Source organism: Coloeus monedula, assembly GCF_965178545.1.
Source record: "Coloeus monedula genome assembly, chromosome: 2".
Classification (NCBI taxonomy): domain Eukaryota; kingdom Metazoa; phylum Chordata; class Aves; order Passeriformes; family Corvidae; genus Coloeus; species Coloeus monedula.
This window is the reverse complement of record NC_138782.1, coordinates 61,650,596-61,673,461: the sequence shown is the minus strand read 5'-3', so window position 1 is coordinate 61,673,461 and position 22,866 is coordinate 61,650,596. Positions and strand designations below refer to the sequence as shown.

The window sequence follows — 22,866 nt, the reverse complement described above, 5'->3', positions numbered from 1 at the left end:
TTCTGTAACTCAGGAATGTCACTGACTATCAGTATCCAATAATTCAGTTAGGCTTCTCACAAGAGCAGGAATTCTCTCTCTTATTCTGAAGTAACTTTTAAGGTGTCAGTGCAACCACCCACTCACATCCCATCCCCAGGTCAAACACATGCTGTGTGTTCAGTCAGCAAGGGCAAGAAGGCCTCCATTCCTCAACTTCTGGGCACTGACAAACTGGAAACCTGGCACTCCTGCACAAAGAAGATGGATACTCCAGTGTACCTACTGGGAAAGTCAGCAAAAATGCACATTCTTTTCATATGAACATCAGCAGACTTGGAGATCATGGCCCAAGCCACCACCCCATAACCGTCTAAGAGCCAGATGTACCAAGGGGCATTCAGAGATCACATGCCCACATGTAGCTGGATTGCAGGGATGCAGAGACCTGGCAAAAGGGGATGCCCAGTCATGACTGAGACAAGTAAAGAATACTCAAAAGACCAGTGAATAACTTACTATGGCCATGACATAATGCAAGATTGTTATGTTTACTAACTAGACACAGAATAAACCAACGATCCGCTTAAGCAGAACTGTGGGATGGTCTATGTATTTAATTGGAGAATCCAAAAGAACTGACAGTCTTATAATACAAAAAAAGACATTATATATACATTATACACACATGGAATAAGTCTATATATATCTATATAGATATATATAAATCAGTAAACTTGAATAGTGCCTTTACCATGAGCATCTTAAGGCATTCAAACATTTTACTACGACATTGACCCAACTCAGTATCTTTTTGCTTTGGCTGAAATAAAGCAAACAGATTTAAAGGTCTGATCTGAAACACCCACATCATCTGAAACAAAAGCCTAATAGTATCTTCAGTGACAACAGCGTCATCTAAGAACCCACCCACTGCACTGCCCATCAGATGAATAATATTAAAAGGAGTCTAAATAAATCATTCCCACTGACAGCTTTGCAACAGCAGAAGATACATCAGTCTCAAAGAGACTTTCTAGCCATATATTCTATAGATTCTATTACAAATCAAGCATAGAAAAGATACAGCAAGAGGGCCTGCCCGAGGATAGAATGCCACTGAATATCAAATAGTATTTACAGTACAGTTATAGGATTATAGAACATTTTATAAATACAATTAATATGTATACAAGGGCACATAAAAGAGAAACTTGTTTTCATGCTTTACAAAGTAAAAGTAACCTGAACTAAAACTTACTGCAGAATTCCACAGCTGCTGGCTAGGAGCCTCTGTTCTCCACTGCCTGTACAAACCAATCCCCATCATAGGTCACCAGTGAAACACCCATGTTTTAAGCAGCAACTATGAAGAATCTCAATAGACTCTGAATCTGTGTATGAAACATCAAGTTTCAAAACATGGGTACGGCAGAGCGTGCTGGAGAGTTGTGACAACATTCATGTGTAACTAACTTTCTCAGAGGAGAACCTGGACCGTAACAAACTGCACTTTTTGCAAGGAAATACATAATACTGCAGCATATAGGTGGCAAAATTCAAACAAGGTACATTACAGCTTCTAATACATTATATTGGAAAATGCCAGAATCATCTACCAAATTCTAAAGATGAACACTTCTTGTATTTGTTTAAAAAGGCAAAAGAGTATTTAGTATTTCAGTACTTGCACATGTCCTTAAAAGAATCAATAATTTCCTTTAATAAAAGCAACTGGTTTCACTTTTGAGACCAATAGTGCTTTTACAGGACACTCTCCTATCCTTTTTAAAAATTAATTTTAAATTGCCTAAGATCAGTAATAGTATTTAACAGGAACACACCATTGTATAGTGCAGGCAGAGGAGAGATATACTAAAAAGAACGGCAATTTTAAGAGTCAGTTTAATGAATTGACATTATTTTCTCTGCACACTTCATAAACGGTGAGGCAGGCTTGATTAAATTACCTTTATCCAGTAATATATTATACTTTACTCCAAGACAAGTAGACCAGTTTTACTGGGATACTTACTGTGAGGGAGGATAATCTTTAAAGTTTATTTACATGAAAAGCAATCTTTTGTACATAATATATAAAATGGTGTAGTTATGCACGGCAGCCATTTTACAGTATTTAAGCTAAATGAAATTAATTTTAAAAGCTACTCTATTTCAACAGCTGTGGAAAAGGCAGAACAGGAATTGTTTTATTAAGCTGCAAATTCATTTTCATTATAGAAAGCAACTAACTACTTGTTTGAGAAAACAACTTCTCATAACCACCTTCTAACCATTATAAACACTTCACAGTAGAGGGGTGAACTTCCACAAACATTTTCTTCTGTGACAATGTTTAAGAAGTTTCCTCACTGCTAACCTGCTGCAGTTCCTCCATTATGTCAATATAAATCATTTTTGGACCACACTAGAAACTGGATCACTGAAATGACCACACTTACAGGAAAGGAAACTCCAAATGCTAACCAACAAGCACTTCCTCTGCTGATCCAGTATTGAGGACAGTACTACAGACAGTTGCACTGGCACAAAGAGAGACACTGGACTGGAGCACAGAAAGAGAACAAATGGCCATGAGCAAACAAACCAGCTTTGTGAGAAAAGTAAACTAGTAACTGATGCTTGCTGCAAGAACAGCTATGAACATCAATTTTATGATGTTTAGACAGTTGCAATGCCAGTGCAATGGCACAAATAATAATTTAGGAAAGCAGTAATGCTTACACACATGTTATTATATTATCCATTGGAATTCAATTCCAAGGAAGAAGAATGTTTGGAAAGACATGAACTTTACTAAAAATAGTGCATTTTTTTTTTACCACTGTGTTAATTTTAGGAAAAAGAAGGATAGAGACAAAAACATAATTCTTTCTGCCTCTCAACTCTAACTCCTGGTCGCGTCTTGGTGAAGCTGCTTAGAGCGACGCTCCCATCCCTGCTCCATGTAACCTCAACAGGCTCAGTACCGTCCCACCATGAGACCCTAGGAGATACCTGATCATCTACTGCTGGAAATTATGCAAACAGTAATGCAGAAGGCAGCAGGCACAGCTCTAAGTTCCTAATTCTGTTCTGAACCAGGCTGTGAAAGAGCATTGAAACTGTACTGCCAGCTCAGACAGATCCCATGTACAGCCTTTCTCCTCACTGCCTGTGTAACCAGGTGGAAAACTGTTCCAGCCAAAGGAAATGGGTCTCCACAACAAGTCTCAAAAGTCATAATTTATAATCTTTTCCCATTACTATCTCAAATTTATCATAAAGACACTATTCTAAAATTTATTTTTCAAACTAAAAATTCCACCTAAAGCAGCACTGTACACACTTTACAGTTTGGTTGTAGTCAGAAAATTAAACTAGATTTCAGAAAGTGTTGTTTCTAAAGCTTCTTTTCCTCTTACATCTATAGGAGAACTGATGACAGGAGACAAATTGCTTCCGAGTGAGCAGTCCTGCTTTGAGAGTACCACTCACATGCTACAGTGTTACTAATATCAAATCCAATTACTATTTAATAAAATACTAGTTCTAATGCTTTATCATCTTACGATCATACTATAGCCAGGACTGACACTTTCTTGTTTCAAAGCTGAGAACTAGGCCACTCCCACAGCAGCTGGAAACGTTTCACCGGATAGGTGGCTGTTTTTCCAACACTGTGAATAATAACGCTAAATACAGTGAGAAGTGAGGGTACAGCAGCCTTTTTTTTTTTTTTTCTCTCTAGAAATGTATCAGAGAACTTTATTAGTGTAAAGTAGGTTTTATATTTGGTCAATGCATGGAAAAACTGTGATTAAAAATTCTGAAGCAGAGATTTGTTCTCTAAAATTATTCAATATATGTACAAATAGATACCAGGCATCATCTTAGGGAAAAGAAAAAAAAAAATCACTATTTCCTATTTTGAGTACTTAGAGTACAGAGGACCAATAACAATATTCAAGTGATACTTTTTTTACCTAACATCAAACCTCTTCTAAATTAAACAATTAACATTCCAGGAATAAATTAATTTTTGAGAAGGATTTCCCTGTATTCTGGGGAAACAAAATGTACAAAAAAGGGAAAGTGAAGACATAATTTTTTAGTGTTTAAAAAAAGTGTGCATGTATTTACCCTAGCAATCTTCTTTCAATTCTCTTAAAGGAAGAGACTTTTTAAAAGCTATAGCTGCAAAATTGATTATTTCATTTTTGACCTTTATTCCTCTACTAAACATAAACCAGATCACGACTCTGAACTCCTCTACCTGACTGTTCATCATCATCATCATCTGACTGCTGTTCTGAGTTTTGGGAACTACCATACTCATACTCAATGGGCTTTGGATTGTTGTATGGGTAGCCATTGTCATCAAAAAACCTTCGGAAGGTAAACTCATAAAAAGCATGTTCAGGATGTTTTCCATTTTTGTACCACCCATTAAGGGTATCATTTCTGTTCCCCTCCTTATCATCATCACTCCACAATTTATCTGGATCAACAGGATCAAAGTTTGATGTGTCCGTAGGATGAGCAATTTTGGGAATGTAGAAAGCAGACTGTCGCCGTAGATCGCTTGAAAAATCAATTGTTTTGAAAAATGGATGAGCTTTTATTTCATCTGCACCGTTTTTGCCTAAACGATCTTCTGGCCCTCGGCAGAGTTTAATAATAAGGTCAGAGGCCTCTGGAGTCAATTTAGCCTGAGGCGGAATATGAAGTGCAGTTTGCCAGTTGATAACCTTAAAAGCAAAAAGATGTGTTATTTATTTATAATTTCATAAAAAGGAAACAACACATTAGAAAAACAAAATAAAACAAATGACCACAAAGAAATAATTCAATACATCTAAGGTTTTTCACAGTAGAGGGGAAAACATGAAGCTGCTCTTTCAGAAACACAAGGAATGTTTTGTCTGGAAATCTGGCAAAATCCAGGTAAAGTTCATTCACATTCCAAATCTGAACTAGTCTGGTATGGACTACCCCTGCTATAAAATCCAGCACCTGGAACCTGAGATTAGGCACATGATTTACAATCCTAGAAAGGTGAGGGAGATGAATTATATGATGTACTGTAAAGACTAAGAGATTTCAAGTTTCAAAAAAAATCAATACTGCACTACTTTTGAACCAACTGAATGCAATTTTGCAAAAATGACACCTGCAGAAGACTGCCTTGATGCTTTCACTGAAACAGCAGGGGCTCAGGAAGGAAAGGACCAAAGGCTCTGAGCTGACAGTAGCCCTGAGCAGGCAGTCATCTGCTGCTCCTCCACATTCCCATGCTAGGCACCTGCAGGTAAATCACCAAAGGAAATCCTCTGCAGGCAAGCAGGCATGGAAGCAAAGTGTTGCTAAAGAACCCCCAGATACTGGAAGAGGAGAAGAAAAGAAAGTGGAAATAATAGCTGGAACAGATACAAAAAGTGAAAGGCTGAGATGTGACATGATTTTTAGTTGGCATGTTCACTGTATGACCAGATAAAAGTTATGAATGTGATTCTAGAAATTCCTTTATAAGTTAAGTGCACCTCCACAGTAACATAAAGTTTAAAATCTCCATAGTTTGTAACATGCTTGAATAGGCAGTGCTCTCAAACATCACCTTTGTTTCCATTACAAATTAGAAAGACTATGTAAACTTCAAGCCTTTTTAAGACTGTTAATACCAGACATTTAAAGTTACCTTCATTTGTGTTTCTAGTGGTGTTTGTGCCAGGAATGGAGGCTGCCCCACTAGCATCTCAAAGAGAATTACTCCAACACTCCACCAGTCACACAACTGTGTGTAACCTGAAATAAAGTTCAAATAAGGTAGTCAAGCCTTCGTATAATTTTAATCTTGAATTTCTAAGAATCAAAAACTTCACAAAAGAACTCTCTTCGATACTTATGTAAGATTTCCATATTAACAACTATTTATTATTTGTTAAAATATCCTGTCCTTGGGAAAAGCGGCGGTGTAAGAAAGGTGAAGCAGAACACCCGAATACCAGTTACTTCGCAGCGAGACTGCGGTACAAAAATGCATTCATCACCTGTTCGTAACAACACTTCTGGTGCAATGTAGTTGGGTGTGCCCACCAGGGAATGGGCCAGGCAGCGCTGGTGCTGCCGCGCAGCCCTGCGCTCCAGCGGCTTCAGCCGATCCCCGCACCTGCAGTTCGCTGGGTCACCCCACTCACTGCTGAAATCCATACTGTCCTGACGGGCATGATCACCTGCCATGGAGTGACAAGGATGGCAAAATTGAGGACGATTACTTTAGTTCTTATCTAATATGAAATTTTCTTTTTCTGTTAACATTTCGTGTTACAAGACAGAGTTTGTTTCAGTTTCAACACTCAACCTGGGAGTTAAAACAGAAATCAACATCAGGATGTTGATTTTTATTTATGATATAAAATACCAACCTCTGAGGACAATTTTTTTAAGCTAATTTTTGACATAACTATAAGAAAATACCAATCTCAACACTTCTCAAGATTTTTCTTAACCACACTGGGGGTACAGGGTGTACATTATTTTTACACTTACATAAACATAAAACCTCTAACATTTAAATAATCAAAAAATAAAATCACATTTTAAATCTCTATCTTCCCACCAGACTGTGTAACAGTCTGGCTTAAGATATGTGATATTTTGATAAAAACCAATCAAAAGTAATTTAAAACTTGTTTTTGAAGGTATGTTTTTATTTTTGAAAACTATAATCAAGTTATCAGATAATCTGTATTTTACCACTCTCAAAACTTCTCTTTTGCTCCAACTTTTTCTTCAGCTGTTGTTTCAAGTAATGAAGTAGGATTTTTAAAAGCCTACTTAAACCTTCTCATAAAGGAAACGGCACAGTCATCTTTCTATCATTTATCACTTAATTCCTTGTAAAGAATACTTGTATTTCTCTTACCGCTCTGGTAGTATTTTGAATCATGGGTCCATCGGAATCCAGTACAGAGCCCAAAGTCAGTCAATTTGATATGACCATCACGGTCTATCAAGATATTGTCAGGTTTAATATCTCTGTGGATGAAGCCCATTTTATGAACACTCTCAACTGCGCATGTCAGTTCTGCTGTGTAGAACCGTGCCAGATTTTCTGGAAAGACACCCATTCTAATTAGGAGACTCATCATATCACCTCCTGGAATGTAGTCCATTACAAAGTACAAATTGTCCTTATCTTGGAATGAATAGTACAGGCGAACCACCCATTCATTATCAGCTTCGGCAAGGATATCCCGCTCAGCTTTAACATGAGCAACTTGATTTCTAAGCAAGACATCTTTTTTCCTCAGAGTCTTTGTTGCATATAGAGCATTAGTATCCACTTTTCTTGCTAGGCAAACTTCTCCAAATGCACCAACTCCCAGGGTTTTAATTTTTACGAACATTGACTTGTCCATTTTAGCTCTTCTTAGCCGAATGTAATTGGACTCTTTCTGGCACAACATTTTCCTCATTTGATCCCGGGCTTCTGGTGACAATCCAACCTGTGCAGCAAACAGAGTTAAATCTGAAGAGTGAACAGTACTCTTAATTCTTCGTGATCTTCTCATAATTAATTACAAAGCTTAGGCAAAGCAAACCAAATACTTATACACAGGACAAGAAATAATACTTAAAGGGGGTTGGTTTTGTTTTAATTTACACATTAGGATTCTATGAAAACATACAGGAGTGATAAAAAACTGAAATGTGATCATTTTCAACAGCAAAATGCACAAGGTGCCATGCACCAGGAGGATCTTGAGAAGGGACTACTATATTCTTAAGAAATGTAATTTACAAATTACTGATAAAAACCACTGCAAATAATACTATCTGAGTAACAGTGTGCATCAGCTCTCTCCCCAATTCTCTTTACAGGGTTAAAGAAAGCCAAGACATGTCTAGGAGCTGTAAGTTGCTGAGGGCTAAGGAGCTGCCACAGGAAAGACAGACTAGCTGGAGCAGAAGTCACTGAACTGACCATGCTCTAGAATTCCAGCTGCAGGAGGGAGTATGCATTCCTTCTCACTCTCCCACTCTCACACTTCCACATGTAGCTACCCAAAACAGATCCTACTGGCACTGCTTCCTACTGCCCGCCCATACCAAGCCAAGGCCTCCACCACAAGCCTGGGCCTGATATTCCCTCTTATCACACAATCCACCCCTTTCTAACAGGACTTTGCTCACACTCTCACCACTGCTCTCCACTCTACATACCAAGCAGCTGAGCAGAGTACTTTCTTTTGAAGTGGCTCGCCCCTCCCTACAGTACCTCTTCTTGGCTCCCATCTGTGTACAAATCCCTATCTTGACTGAACATCCCTGGTGTTCCAGCCAATGCCACCAACATTCTGACAGCTGAAACACTCACAGGCCACATGCAACTCATCACCTACAGCGTGGACACCCTTATCCACAAGAACCACGTTGATCATTCTCATTGTACCCCAACATGGGTGCTTCCTGGTGTATTTTTGCTGGTTTCAATTCCCTTAGAGTCCCATTCAATTTTGGCGCTATTTTTCTTGGCAAATTTCACGGCGTGGAAATAGAATAACCCTTCTTTTTTTGTTTTAATGTGAATACAATCTGTCTTCAATTTTCTGTATTTTTTCTCTGTGACACTATCCCCACACAGCTTGATGTTCAGTCCTGGTTTTCTGACAGCACTTTCAAATTACTATATGGTCCCTTTCTCACAGCATCTCAATTATTTTATCTGCCTATCTGGCTTGAAATCACCATCCCACAGCAATGATTTCCAAGTTCAACCTGTAGCACATTTCCTTATTTTTTAATGGACATGTTGATCATAAACTCAAACATGGCCACACTGAATCCCTGCAAACATCACAACTGTACTCAAGCACTATTCTAAAAGCTTTCCATTTCTTATTGTCACATCATATCAATTCTTGATACTAAATCTTGCTGCTTCCATATCTTTAAAGCTTAAATATCTGAGATACTGTCTGCACAGCAGTACTCAGGACCATCAATAGGACTAAGTAACTAAGTCTAGACCTGTATAGACTGTATGTTAATAGATAACTTCGGCCTTGCCTGACTTCCAAGATAACTTGAAACAAAATATAATAGATGTGACTGAGAAAAAAAGGTGAGAGAAAGTATCAGTTAGATATCATTCAGTATCTTAAAAATGCTTTTACAAGTTACTATATGTCACCTAGTAAGGAAAATAGCGTTAGAACACAGTAAATTTCTTACAGACATCATAGCAAAAATGGATCTAAAGGAGATGCAATTAGGAAAATGCATACAAAATGCAAACAAACTTCACAAGGAATACAAATTTGGTAAGATTTAAATGGAGAAGGCTGTCTCAAATTTGTAGACAAAATTTTTTGTGGACCTCAGGCAGTAGTTAGGACTGGGTAGCAGTAGTTTCAAGACTGGTGTGGGAAATAGGTTCAACTACCTATTCTGAACCAAAAAATTGTCTTACTGTGGGAATATCTGTGTACTGTATTCCAAGACAGAAACATCTTAATTTTTCTGTGAATGAACAGGCTTAAGACACACTTCAACGGAGAAGGAAGGATTTTTTAAAGACTTACAAATGTCAAGAAGACAACTGAAGACCTGTTCAAATAATGGTGGGGTTACCTTCTCAAAGCCCACCTGAACCCTAAAGTCTGCCTCAGTACAGACCAACTTGCCACAACCTGAACTTCACCCATTATTGACAAAGGTAGTAATGAATAAAACATAGATGGCAACAATCCCCTAGGAATGAGACTCAATACAGTAATTAATCACTGCAGGACATAGAGAGAAGAGTCTCTAAAACCCTCGCAGCTTTGCTTTCTTCTACTTGCTTTCTATCTCTTGCATGCTAACAGTTTTATTGTAAAAGACTAGCCCAAGTACTGCAATTTGTCATCTCTTCCCTCAATCCACCTTCATTCTTCCCTATGTCATCCACTAAACCAAATGCTAATGACAAACCTTCTCTCTGAATTGCTGTATTTTCCCTAGAACTCTCCTTAGCTTCAGCATTTACCAAAAATTAACAAGCTGTCAGCTGCACAAACTTTTCTGCATATATATATCTCCGATTATTTCAACAAAAATGCCAGACACCAGAGTTTCCTCACTTGCTCTCTATCATCACACAATTTGCTCTCGTTTTGCTCCTTCCTCATCTCGCTCTGCCTTAAAGGATGACTTCAGTTTCTCTTTGCTAGAAAGACACCTATTATAACTCTTGGCCAAATCCACACATCTAAAGCAAACGTTTTTGAGACTACTAGGAAACTTGACAGCATAGAAATATGTCACATGTTAGAAATACAGCATCCTGTGAAAGTAGGTATCGTCACAGGGAGGTATTCTGGGGTTTTTTTCTTCCAAAATTCAAAGGGGAGAAAAGAAGGAATTCAAAACTTGCTTAATCTTCTTAAAACTTTCTGAAAATAAACAATGAGTGCGTTTTCCTTTCTCCTCCTCATGAAGACACAAAATACACTTTATTGTTGTGGCATTCCTCTCCTATGCGCTTATGAAAAAGGAGAGGTCTGCTGAAGCATAATATCCCATCTTCCACCCTTCAGCCTGTAATTAACATCCCAGCTTTAAATCTAGCATAAACTATTAAAAATCTAGCATAAACATTATAAACATTATAAAATACCCCTACTTAAGGTGCTTTAAATGCACAAGAAAAATATCAAGAAAAGTTGTATCACTGCTTTCATACTACAGAACACAACACAGTAAGAAGGGAAAGTGAAGTTTGCAAATCAACATTAATTGTAATCTTACATTTAAGTATTCAAAAATAGCCAAAATAAATTCATGCGTAATTTTGATGCAGGATTGCATGCAAAGCCCTCTAAAAAGGGATCATGCTATTCTTAAGAAACACTGTTGCTTCAGAATCTTACTTGTCTACACAGGGATGGAGGCTACAGTGTTCAGGAAAGCTTCCCGCACCTTAACAGTTTAAATCAGCTGTTAGTGAAGTGAAAAAGGAAAGAGAGAAGACTAAGAATAAAGATCTAGTAAGAGTTCCAGGATGAAATCTTGCTAATATTTACATATTCGTGATTAAACAAACACTAACAAAAGACTACAGCTTACAGTAAGAATTTTCAGAGTAAGAAAACACAGATTTAAAAAACAGCATGTCAAGAAAGTGGCATAAGCCAAATACATCCTCTCATAGAATAAATAAAAAGGTACATCATACTTATGTCAAACTTTCAACTACAATTGTTAAGAAATATATATATATGTGACATCTCAATTTCACCTTTCTGTAAATCTTTGTTTCACTACTTCTCAGTATTTTCTCTTTTGAAATGACATATGCCTATGTCAGCTCCAGTTTTTACCCTTTTGATTTGGTTTAATAGAATGCTGAAACACCAGAAATAGACCACTGACTCCATGCAGGCAGAAAACAGTTGATTTCACATGTATTTGTTTCATAATTATGCCCTTCAATTGCTCTTGTTTAAACAGATACATTTACAGCATGGATTACAAAATAATTACACAAAAAATAGCATGTCTCTTTCATTCTTAAAAAAACGCCCCAAATAACCTTTAAATTTTTTTTTTTTTAACTTAAAAAAATTATCCCTACTGGTAACAAACTACAGAATGTAAAAAATATCACTGGGTGACTATACTAGTGCACTAACCAGCCTGCCACTTGTCACCATTTTGCTTTTATCTGCACTAGGCATTTAAAAAAAAAAAAAGAAACATTTTTTAAAACCATTAAAATATTGCATATAACTCAAAAATCAGGATTAAATAGAACCCATAACAAAAAGCTGAGTCATGTAGCTACATCTCAGTTCATGCAACAATTATTCTGCTTCTGCTGCCTTACTGTATGTAGGCCATACAAAATACATTTAGACGTGCAAAAAACTTAATTGAAAATCAATATTTCTAAGAAGAAAATTAAATAGGTAAACAAGACAAGGAAGAAACTTGCCACATAAATACTAAGATTAAAAATAGACTTCAATACCACAGTGTACTGAAATGTTCTATTTATCTGTGCTATTTAATTCTACAATTAAGACATATCTCATAAAATTAATACAGGAACAGTTTAGCCATAGATTTAGAAAGAAGGAAGAGTTTACCCGCATCATTTCATTCTCTAGCTGTTTTTTCCGATGCAAACGCTGCTGATGTGACTTGAGTATATTCTCCACATGCTGTTCCATGAAGAATTTAAAGGCTTGAGGGGAATAACTTTGAATGCGCGACTCTCTTCTTTCCTCATCTTTCTTGTTTTTTCTAACAGGAACAGGTGAGGTTGTAATTTGTTTCTTTTCTTTATCTGTTGAATCAACACATTCGTAATTCTTTTCATTCTCATCCTCCCTGGATAAAGGAGGTGGCTCCTCCTTGTTGAGCTTGGGTCCTGCCTCATACAGATTGACAGAAGGATTCTGATGTAACAAGTGTTTCGGGTAAGGTGGTGGGGGACCCTGGTAATTTGGAGCCTCCGCAACAGGAGACATAACTGCCATGTTTGTAGAGGGACTGTCGGAGAAGGGAATGGTCTGAACAGTCTGCACGGGCTGTGGCATCCAAGAAGGGTGAGTGGGTGCCAAGGCAGTCTGTAGCTCTGGTTTCAACACTCGCATGCTTTTCACTGGTTGCTGAATGGGAGCTGGCGTTATGGCTGTCACTGTGGTGGCTGAAGGCTGGGAGCTGCCAGAGTGACTCTGCCTGCTGCCGTGATGATTGTTGAAGGAGTTTGACCGCATGGGAACACTGGGCTGCCATGTAGGCATGTCGTGCCCATTGCCCGGCGATGACTGCGGCTGCACAGGAGAAGGCTGTGACCAGGACGCAGGTATTCCAGCTACGTTTGTGTTGTAAAGTTCAAGGTTGTGACTATTTCTGTTTGGCACCATTATTGCCTGAGGAAGATTCCCGTTGGTGTATGCTGAAGGAGGAGCAGATCCTCCTGCCTGCATCTGTAGTGCTGTGGGACTCTGCCTGTTAGTTGGATTCATTGGGTATGGGGGTGGCTGGCGACTCACTGAATTCCCAGACACCACATTCTGGTGAACTATGAATTCTGCCTGACAATTGCCATTTTGCATTCCAGCTCTTCCTGAGGGAAAACTAAATTTGCTGTTGGCAGAACTCTGCATGATTATTGGTTGCCTGCCAATGGGGACAGCACTCATGCCTCTCTGACCCTGTGTGGATGAATTCATAGGAGGAGGATTCATAGGTGGAGGTGGATAACCATCCTGCCACGCTCCTGGTGGCACTGGAGAAATACGGGAGATCACATATTCCATGTTTCCAGAGTACCGCTTTGTTTGAGAATTTGGCTCCCAGGAAGGAGGTGGAGGAGTAGTTCCCCTTGGAGGGGGTGTCTGCCCCCGAGGAGGTGGAGGAGGAGGAGTGACACTCCTTATCTGTGGTAGAGGTGGGGGATTCACTCTTTGTCCATTGCCAGGATGAGCCTGAGCAAATGCCGCAATGCCGGATCCAGATAACGGCCTTCCTACATCAGGCTGAGAGCTGGGACTTTCTGAGCGATAAACAACCCCCTCTCCCAGGGAAGGGCCGTGCCGCTGAGGAACCAAGGACTCCTTAGAACCCTTCCAGCTCTGCTTGCGGTTAACTGGCTGCTGGACAGCCCCTGCTTCCACGAGAAGAAAACACAGCATTTACATTATTAGAACTTACTCCTATTTACTGCTTTGAATATTTTGTTCTTCTGCATTAATTACTACAGAAACAGGACTTGAATTCTCTGACACAATATAATCCACTGTACTTCACATGAAAATTTTCTCTAGTAATACACAGCACTGCATGGTAATAGACTCAGTGCACATATAAGAGAAAAAAAAATTGGAACTATATAATACTAGAAAGTGATTTTTTAGAAATCACTCTCCTGAAAATACATTCTGTTTCAGTAAAAATGCAAAATTTAATTGAAAAAATGGTAATATGCAGAATTATTAGGCACATAATATATTTTTAATCACATGTACAAGAAACTCTCAGAATGTCCAGCACAAATGCAAAAAAAGTAACAGCATGGAAAAAAATGTTATGTTGCTATCCCTTCCAGTTAACACTTGCAAAACACTGAGCGTTCTTAAACTATTATAAATTTAACTGAATGCCGTAAAATCAAGGCTTGCACACTTGTATGCATACAGATCATCCAGACTTGTTATATTCCCTGTATGCAGAATTTGACTAACTACTTCAATTTTAAAAGTTGTATCTTTTTGAGTAAAAGTGTTATAGATAGAGAGGCAAGAATTAAAACTGTACAAATTCAAAACTTACAGAGCAAAACCCTGTTAGATATTTACTTCACAGATGCTATTTTGCATCACATAAACAAAATATACAAGGAACTGATAGTGCAGGCAGTCTTACTGTGGTTTCTACAATGTTAACACTAAGATATGTCTAAACACATACAGTAGTCTAGCTGCTGAAAATCACTCTATCCTCACTAAAAGAATGTGTTAATTACTATATTTCTGCAAGTTACAATGAAATTTTGTCTAAATGGTGGAATTTACCTATGAACTTCACACAAGCACCAACTAATCCTGCTTAACAGACTGAAGAAAAATAACACTATTCTTTGCTACTCCTGACTAATTTTTTCTCCTACCTATACTGCTAATTTAAAATCTAACTCCAGTGCTAGCAGCTCAGCACCCAACTTTAGTCAAATAAAAGTTCAGTATTTCTGATGCATTTTAAAGTTACCCTTTGTTTTGGTGTATGCTACTGAAAAGAAGACATCAAGTTGCATTAAAAATGTGGTAGTATCTGTTAAGAAAGAAATAATAGCAAGAGGCAAAATTCTGACTCTGCTAGTAAAGACACAGTCTGTCCTCTAACGCCTCTAAGAACATGAAGCCTGCCTTAAAAACTATACAAACAAAACCTGGAACCAAGCAGGAAATTACGCTGAGAGGGATCCTGAAACATAACATCCTAAAATACAAATATTGTAGTTGTATGACATATAAATAATACACACACATATATACACAAAAATACACATACAGAGCGCTGTTGTGTGGGAGTGTGTGTGAAGAGAGACAAAAAATTAAAACAAGAATTCAGCATTTATTTCTAAATGGCACCTGACACAGAACAAAATACAGGCACCACATCAACAAGGGACAAGAATTATCAAAACGAGATCTGAATGCCATTCCTTGTATAAAATATTTATGCACAGTAATAAAACCATGCAGTTATAAAACAATGCTTAAGAAATTCATATAAAATGGACCTAACTTTCGGAAGGATTACGTTAGATGTTAAAAATGCTGTTTTTAAAAGCAAAAAACCTGTATCTCAGCATCTCTGTTCCACTGTGAGCACGTGAAGGCAAAATTTACTATGTTCTATTTATCTCCTATAAGAATACACTCAGTGAGTTACTGCGTCACCATGGAGACACCTACCTGGTGGCTTCACACCTGCGTTTACAGGTCTTGCTGCTGCTGCAACCATCTGTTCCCGGCGAGGATCCTGGTAGCTCATTTTACTTATAAATTCAATGGCAGCTTCTATACTACGGTTGTTAGTTTGTCTAAGAGCTTGCACAACCATATCCTAAAGAGAAAATTATATACAAAAATAATTTACAAGAAAATCACAGAAAATACCAAAAATCATGGTTATTTAGCCAAATATCCTCCACTAATTTTACCAAAGTACAAAGTATCAATTTCTCTCAATTGTTTTAAAACGAATTTTAAAATGTCTTCTCCAGAAGAGATCATCCAAAATAGTACAGCAGTCTCAATGTTCAGAAAAAAAGTTAACTTGTTGAAGCACTGTAGTTTGATGTGAATCATGTCATCTTGCTATTCATACAACAGCTTAGTCATACAAGAATTTTTTACTGCAGTGAATTACCCAGCTAACAGGTTACATGATGACCAGACATCCCTTCCAACCCAAGTTATTCTACAAAAGATATAAATAAATATAGATAGCCTAAAGTGAAATTTGGATCTTTTTAGTTCAAAAATTCCTCCTGATGAATACAACATTACCAGCAGAAACTCTGTTTATTACTTCTGTCGTAGATTTAGGCTCTGTGTTCTTAGAGATCCAAACGCAAGTTTTGATCTGAGGGACAAGCCCATCTCAGTCAATGGAAAATGTATTATGGGCCAGTGGCTTTTCCACTGACTTGAATGAAATAAGGTCAAGCAACCGAGGCAGAATTCCAGAGATGGTGCTCTCCCATTTATATTGAATGAGATCTGTACAGCTGACCCAACAATTTTGAGACAAATCAACAGCATAGCTCCCTATAGCTAAAGCACACTCTCTTTAATGATTTGTTACGGCCATATTTTGCCGCATCAAAGCAATCACTTCAGTTCACATGATGTTTGAACTGTTATGCAAACTACAAACATATGACAGCATTCACCTCCTACTCAAACCAATAGGACACCAAAGAGGGCACAGAAGGGAAGCTGCCAGTACCAACTTCAAATTCAAAGCCACATTTCTACTTTCATCATTTTTAACACTCAAACATACAAAATTACATACAACCTTCAGAAACAGTAATTATATTAAGTGAACAAAGCAGAACCTTAAAAAAGGATTTTAAAATTTAAAAAAAAACCCATACAGTAAAGCTGTTGCAATCTTTACAGACCAGCTGATACAATAAAAAGCAGATACAGTATTTTCAGCTCAAAAATTTGGTTACCTATGTGATATGAAGTATTCAATGCCTTAAAGAGTTATCACCTTACACAGAACATACGTACTTACACCATAGTAAGCAAATAAGATTTTCCGTAAGCTATTTAGGATAAAAAAACCCCAAACACAATGAACATCATTCTACCCTAATTATTATACACACACACATATATATATTGAAAAAACTATCTATATACACACATCTGATATCCATCTGTTCCACTTTAACCATTAATTCTACCTACTACCTGAGGGATGGGGGGAAATAACAAGAATGTTTGTTATATTTAATTTGAAAAAAAAAAAAAAAAATTCAATACGTTTTGAAACTTCCCAACCAAGAAAAATGCTTTCCTCCTTCAGCTGTATCTGTTCCTAGTGGCATATGTGGATGAGTGCCATATGGGTTTTTGTGGTGACACAACTGCAGGTTAACACATGGCAGAAAGGACTTATGCTGGCACTGTGTCTGAAAAAAGCCCCATATAATCACAAGTGTCATGGGAATTCGCAGTTGTATCCAAGAACAAACGGTAGGAGCAAAAGGCTTCAAGATACAAAGGATCCAACAAAAATACCAACTTAAGACACCTTTCTAGTTTATTATCCAGCCACGTACCACAAACTTCAGTTTGCAAAACCAGCTGCAGGTTCAATCTGTAAAAATGGACCTGCGAACCGATCTACTTTGAAAAAACAAATGCTGAGGGAAAGCCAGCTGGTAGTTTTGGAGAAGCTCACTCTTGGTAGAGGTAGATCTCTGTAAATACCAAAAGCATCACAGACAGCAGAACTCATGAGCTGGTCACTACTGCAAGCAGTGCATGCCTGTAAAGTTAATCCCTGTTCTGGTACTGTGCCTTTTTCCTTTGGAAAGATGAGTGGTTTGTTAGCTCTTTTGTAAACCTGCTTTTGTACCCAGGTTTACAAAGAAGGCATGAAAACAAGCGTGATTTACTTTGACGTGCAGGTCCTGGTATAAACACAGGAGCTGTAAGTGTATTCCTTTTTCATTCCTGGAAGCCACATTTCAGATTAATTTCTAAAATAATTGGTATTGCCTTTCAATTTAGAACAGCCATATTGTATCTACCTATTTTAATTGAGCACAATCCAAAATTGCTATGAGTATCAGAGGCAAAATCCATGTTATAGAGAGTCCAGTCCTCTCTGCCTAAAATTATATAAATAATTAAAACAACCTACCACATAAGAACAACCTGGACAAGATGCTTAAAAAAACAAAGCCAAGTCTCTCTAAATCCTTCTAGTCCTCTTCTACATCCCCCACTATTACTGGTTTCATGTCCTAATCAGAAACCTACCAGATTTTGAAGAAGCTTTTTGCTTATCATTCAAACATTCCCTCACCAACACCCCCTCCAACAGGCACTAATAGTTTATAGCTAGCAGAACACCAAATCTTCAAAATAATACACTTCACCTCATCAAAGCCAGCAGCTTGTAAGTCTTGCAGCATTTGTCGATTAACTTCTGATGTTCCTTTGACAGCTGAGGTTGCTTCATTTGCAAAAGGCAGAAGTGAGTTTCTTATCTCCTGCAAAACCTTATGATATGTTACAAATTTGGGGGGATTTCGGCCTTGTCTAGGATCTTCAGATAACATTTTGCCCATGCTGTGATCAGCTTTAGCAGCATCTGAGGGTTTAGGCAAATTCCTGAGGCTCTCTCGTATTTCCTGTAGCATCTGCTGGCTGCTGCCAGTATAGTTACTGGCAGGAAAAGTTTTAGGCCTCATTTGTCTATAACCTTCTGGCTTCTCACTTCTCTTCATGAAAACATGTATATATGCAACCTCCACCAAGGACTCGCGCACACCAGAATTCAAGGAAGACTGGCTGATGTCAGAACTTGTGAAAGCAGCGGCTGTTCACCGTGAAAACTTGGTTCTTGAAGTGCTGGAGTTTGTCACAACCCAAAACTGCTATTCTGTTAACAAAACCAAACCAAAAAAAAGAAATCACATTAAACAGAGCAGTAAAATAATTCACTATGTAGCACTGGTGGCAGTGAAATGTTCACATGCAGTTCTGCCTTCACAGATACTAAAAGCATGCTAAGCAAATTCTTCAGGCAGTCTTTACTCAACCTAATTTACAAACTATGTTGGGTTTTTAACTGTCTGTTAACAACAAATGTTTTAGGTGCCTCAAGTCTAAACAGTCCTGATTGCAAAGGATGTGGACAGAGTGGAAAGCAACTCCTCTGTGTGGCAGAAAAAGATTTCAAGAGCAGACATCAACCACTGGTTTGTGCTACCCAAGCACTGCTTCCTTCCCTCCCCTCTCTCCTGTGTCCACTTGTCACCCGCGTTCTCTCCACCAACACCTTTATAGCCAGAAGAGCCAACTCTACTACCCAGTAAGCCAGGATATGGGCCAAATGACCTCGCTGTTCAATGATTCTGACATCAAGCTCCACAAAAAGAGGGAAGTGAGAAGTAGATCAGTAAGAGCATGTAATTACAGTGATTTTATCCATTCTCTAGCAGTCATATATGTAAAAAGTAAACACTTGCCTAGCTCATCACATACAACTTTATGATTTCTAGTACCATCTGCCACTTGAATCTCTTTAAGGGTTCAGATTCAGAGGCTGTCACAGTCTCTTAGCTCAAGTCTCCTTGAACCAGTCTTTGTCAATGGTTAATTAATTTTAAAATTTATTTTACACAAGGGAAGATGAGAGCAGGAAGAGAATCAAAGAAAATTTAATCAGTTTTTTTTTTTTTTTACTGTAAAATTGTTTAACAACTCAAGCATCAAATTCGCTGAGAGCATAGCTATGACATTTGGTAAGGGAAATGGAATTTTCTGCCAAAAGCCAAATAAAAAACGTTTGCATTTTGAAGGCGCTGACTCATCAGGGAAAGAGCCCTGTGTCTGCAGAGAACTCAAATCTCTGTGTCCAGGCTGGGCATTAGTACTGCAACTGCCATGGCAAAGAATAAAGCAACCACAGTGAAACACTGAAGAAATTGCAGAGCATTTGCCTCTTTAGAATACCATGAAATAAAACTTTTTCAGTCTCTGCTGCTTCACAGAGGAAGATCGGTTACTCAGACAGTGCAAGATAAACTAAATGTTTCAGCACTGTCTTTCCCTCACAGGCAATAAAAATGGTGAAGCTCAACTAACATTGTTCCTTTACTACTGTGTTGCTAAGTGCTTCTCATATTAGACATAAATTAAACAAGTATCTAAATTTTACAGTCTACAAAAAAGCCACTCTTTCTTCATTCAGGTTTCACTTCTATAATACTTGCACTGCCATAAACCAATTAGTGACTCAGCAATTGAGGAAGAATATGACAAGTTAATAGGAAAAAGAACTCTCTAAAACACATGGAAATTATATGAATGAAATACTTGTGCTACCTGAACAAAAACTGAAAGCTGGGAAGTAATACATAAATGAGGACTGCGAAAAGAAACACAAAGGACACCCACTTAATCCCATTCTCCTAGGAAAACCATTTTAGAAGTAACAGAATTTCCCTTAGAAACTATCTAAATCTTAAGGGGTATAACTGCACCCACAAGCTTTCTTTGCACTGTGATAGGCTTGAAACCTTAAATGAGTGTAGTTGGGTAGTTATATATATTTTTTAATGCAGTCTGATAGCATGTAATTCTTCAGTGCTCACTGAATAAGAAAAAGATCATCAGACGTAAGAGTGCATTTTAATAGTTAACAGTGAAATTTTGCTCAAAGTATTAAGAAATCCAGAAATCAACAGAAAGTAAAGCATGAGAGCAATAAAATGTAATTTAATTTTGGCCACTTTCAAGATAATTTTCCAAACATGCCATATTTAAGACCACATCGAAAATACTTTGTGGAAAACTTTTTCCAAAGAAAATAAAGCGAAAACTTGACAAAATACCCATAAGTTTTTAACAAATTCCAAAGGCCTGGAATTCAGCAGAAAACAAGGGGTTTGTACCTACATATTTTACAAATTTCATCTCATATTTCAGCATTCGCTTTATGATTACACCTCAGGTAGCTGAGATAGACAAATCTAACACCCCTAAAACAAATCAAAGTTAAATTAACGGGACACTTAAATCATAAATCAGGAGCAATCTTGGAAAATAAAGCTGCACTCTCCCTTCAATTTTTAGCAGCAACTTAGGTTTAGGAGTGTAAACCAGCCACTCCACTTATCTCCCACCACTTACCAAAGACAGCACAACTGTTTGTAAGGCCAAACAGCACGAACCAAGCTAAGGAACTTACCCAAATAAATAACTTTTTTTGGTGGGTTGTTCCTTTTGGCAGCATTTAATTCTCGGAAAACAAATCTAATTAGTCCTCCAGAAAGCAGGAATTACTACAGTTCACCTTGCTTTATACATGAATCTCAAAATTCTCAAGTCACCTCTACTTAGAGACATTTGCACACATTTTAAAGGAAGAAAGTGTTGACTGCTGAGTAAGAAATGTATCTCAATTTTGTACTTCTAACTAGCAAACACCAACTGTATCCAATGGAACTGATGTCTATTCCCCCTTGTAGTTTTGTGTCCTTACATGATCTGTTTGTTAATGCAGCTGTTTCTGCTGATTAAATTCTCTTCTCTAATGGAGTTGAATAAAATAATCTTTTACTTCCTTTCAAAATCTGGGAACGCAGTGTTTTCTTCTACAGGTCAAACTGTAAGGGAAAAAAACCCACCTTGTCTTTTTAACATTATAACCACGAAAGATTGGACTTACATAAATAAGTGCTTGAATGAAAACTCAGAAGTGTTCAAGGCCAGGCTGGATGAGGCTTGGTGCAACCTGGTCTAGTGGGAAGTTGGAACCAGATGATCTCTAAGGTCCCTTAAAACCCAAACCAGTCTGTGATTCTCTGAAGGGCAACACACAACTGTCAATGAATCCCACGATTTTCTGAGGAAAAAAATACAGAGCTTTGTAATGTAACTCCAATATTCCTTATAAAAATACTTTCAACACTCATATTTCCAACTGAGTACTGAGCATCACATATAAATCTATTTATGTACCCTCTGTCATGTACTTATTCTAACAGCTTATTTTATACATAATCAGAATGCTTCACTGCTAGGGATAAAGAAAGTAACAGAGACTTTGCAAATCCTAAAATTAAGTTTGTAGGGACTTGGTTCAGACCAACTAAAAGAAGCTCTTCTTTCAGGTAACAAGTCATTGAGCTGCAACAGCAATTTCCTAAAGGATGCATTTCCAATGCTAAAAGTTTCCATAGGATGAGGAGAAAAATGGACCCTGAAATTAGCACACAGGGAGAACTACATACAGTCAGAGAAGCAAGAGCTGGAAAGAACCGGAGGCCAGCTGAACACTAGGAACATTGTGCATTCACTCGGTTTGTTTCCATTCTTACGCTCTGCTATGTCCTTTAGCAGGATACAGCTCTTCTACGTACGCATGTATTCCCGGGAGCAGCAGGACTTATTTCAGGCGCACCTCGGAGCGAGCTTCACGGCTAACAACAGCACGGCAGCCTCTGAGCACCAAAACCCCACTGCGCTGGCTCAGGCCGGCACCGAATCCTGCAGGACAGCAGGACCCAGCCTCCCAAGGACCACGCAGGCCAGGAGTGTTTCACCGCTGGGAGGAGTATCCCGAACGCGCCCCACTGGGACACCTGCGCTTCTGTCGCCCCGCCGGCCCGAGGCGTGACCTGAGGTCGCTCCTGCCACGGCCGCGTCCCGCAGAGGGCCCAGGACCGCCGAGCCGAGCCGGACCGGGCCCGTTACCGCCCCGACCCCCCTGCGGCCCCCGCACGGCGAACTCTACCTGCGGCGAGAAGGCGGCGATAACGCCCCGGGCGCTCTGAGCTCGGCCCCGCCCGCGCGGCGCCGACCGGCCGCGGCTCTTCCCTCCCTTCCTTCCTTCTTCCCTCCCTCCGCCCCTCGGCGATGCCGCCAGCGCCCGCTCGGTCCCTCCGCCAGCGCCCGCCGCCGCCTCGGGCCGCTCAGTTCGGCGCCGCCATTTTGTCGGTGTCCCCGCCGCGGAGCCGCCCGGATATGGGCAGATCCCGGCCTGCCTCGCGCGGCTCCGGCCGCTCCCGGATGGAGCTGCGGCGGCTCCCGCCCGCCCCGGCGGGGAGCGGCAGCGGCCTGTAACCCCTGCGAG

At 39.0% G+C, this 22,866-nt stretch overlaps 1 protein-coding gene across 2 annotated transcripts; it reads right to left on the bottom strand.

The window, feature by feature from the left end:
* Positions 1–953: 953 nt before the first annotated feature.
* Positions 954–22,643, bottom strand: LATS1 (large tumor suppressor kinase 1). 2 transcript variants are annotated; one of them, XM_082303075.1, is made up of 9 exons: positions 22,528–22,643; positions 21,460–21,636; positions 18,161–18,666; positions 15,450–15,600; positions 12,114–13,642; positions 6,905–7,487; positions 6,030–6,212; positions 5,678–5,784; positions 954–4,730 (listed from the first exon to the last, which is right to left on the bottom strand). In XM_082303075.1, the coding sequence occupies exons 3-9, from the start codon at positions 18,509–18,511 to the stop codon at positions 4,218–4,220; spliced, it is 3,417 nt and encodes a 1,138-aa protein (XP_082159201.1). In that variant the 5' UTR covers positions 18,512–18,666; positions 21,460–21,636; positions 22,528–22,643; the 3' UTR covers positions 954–4,217. The 2 variants fall into 2 exon arrangements, with proteins under 2 accessions (XP_082159201.1, XP_082159202.1); XM_082303076.1 differs by having other exon boundaries at positions 12,114–13,639.
* Positions 22,644–22,866: the final 223 nt, after the last annotated feature.

Coding starts and splice junctions, on each gene's coding strand:
- LATS1 (XM_082303075.1), bottom strand. CDS start 18,511: ATGAAGAGAAGTGAGAAGCCAGAAGGTTATAGACAAATGAGGCCTAAA. Junction 13,643..15,449: donor CGCAGGTGTGAAGCCACCAG/GTAGGTGTCTCC, acceptor TTCTCGTGGAAG/CAGGGGCTGTCCAGCAGCCA. Junction 7,488..12,113: donor TAGAGAATGAAATGATGCGG/GTAAACTCTTCC, acceptor TTTGCTGCACAG/GTTGGATTGTCACCAGAAGC.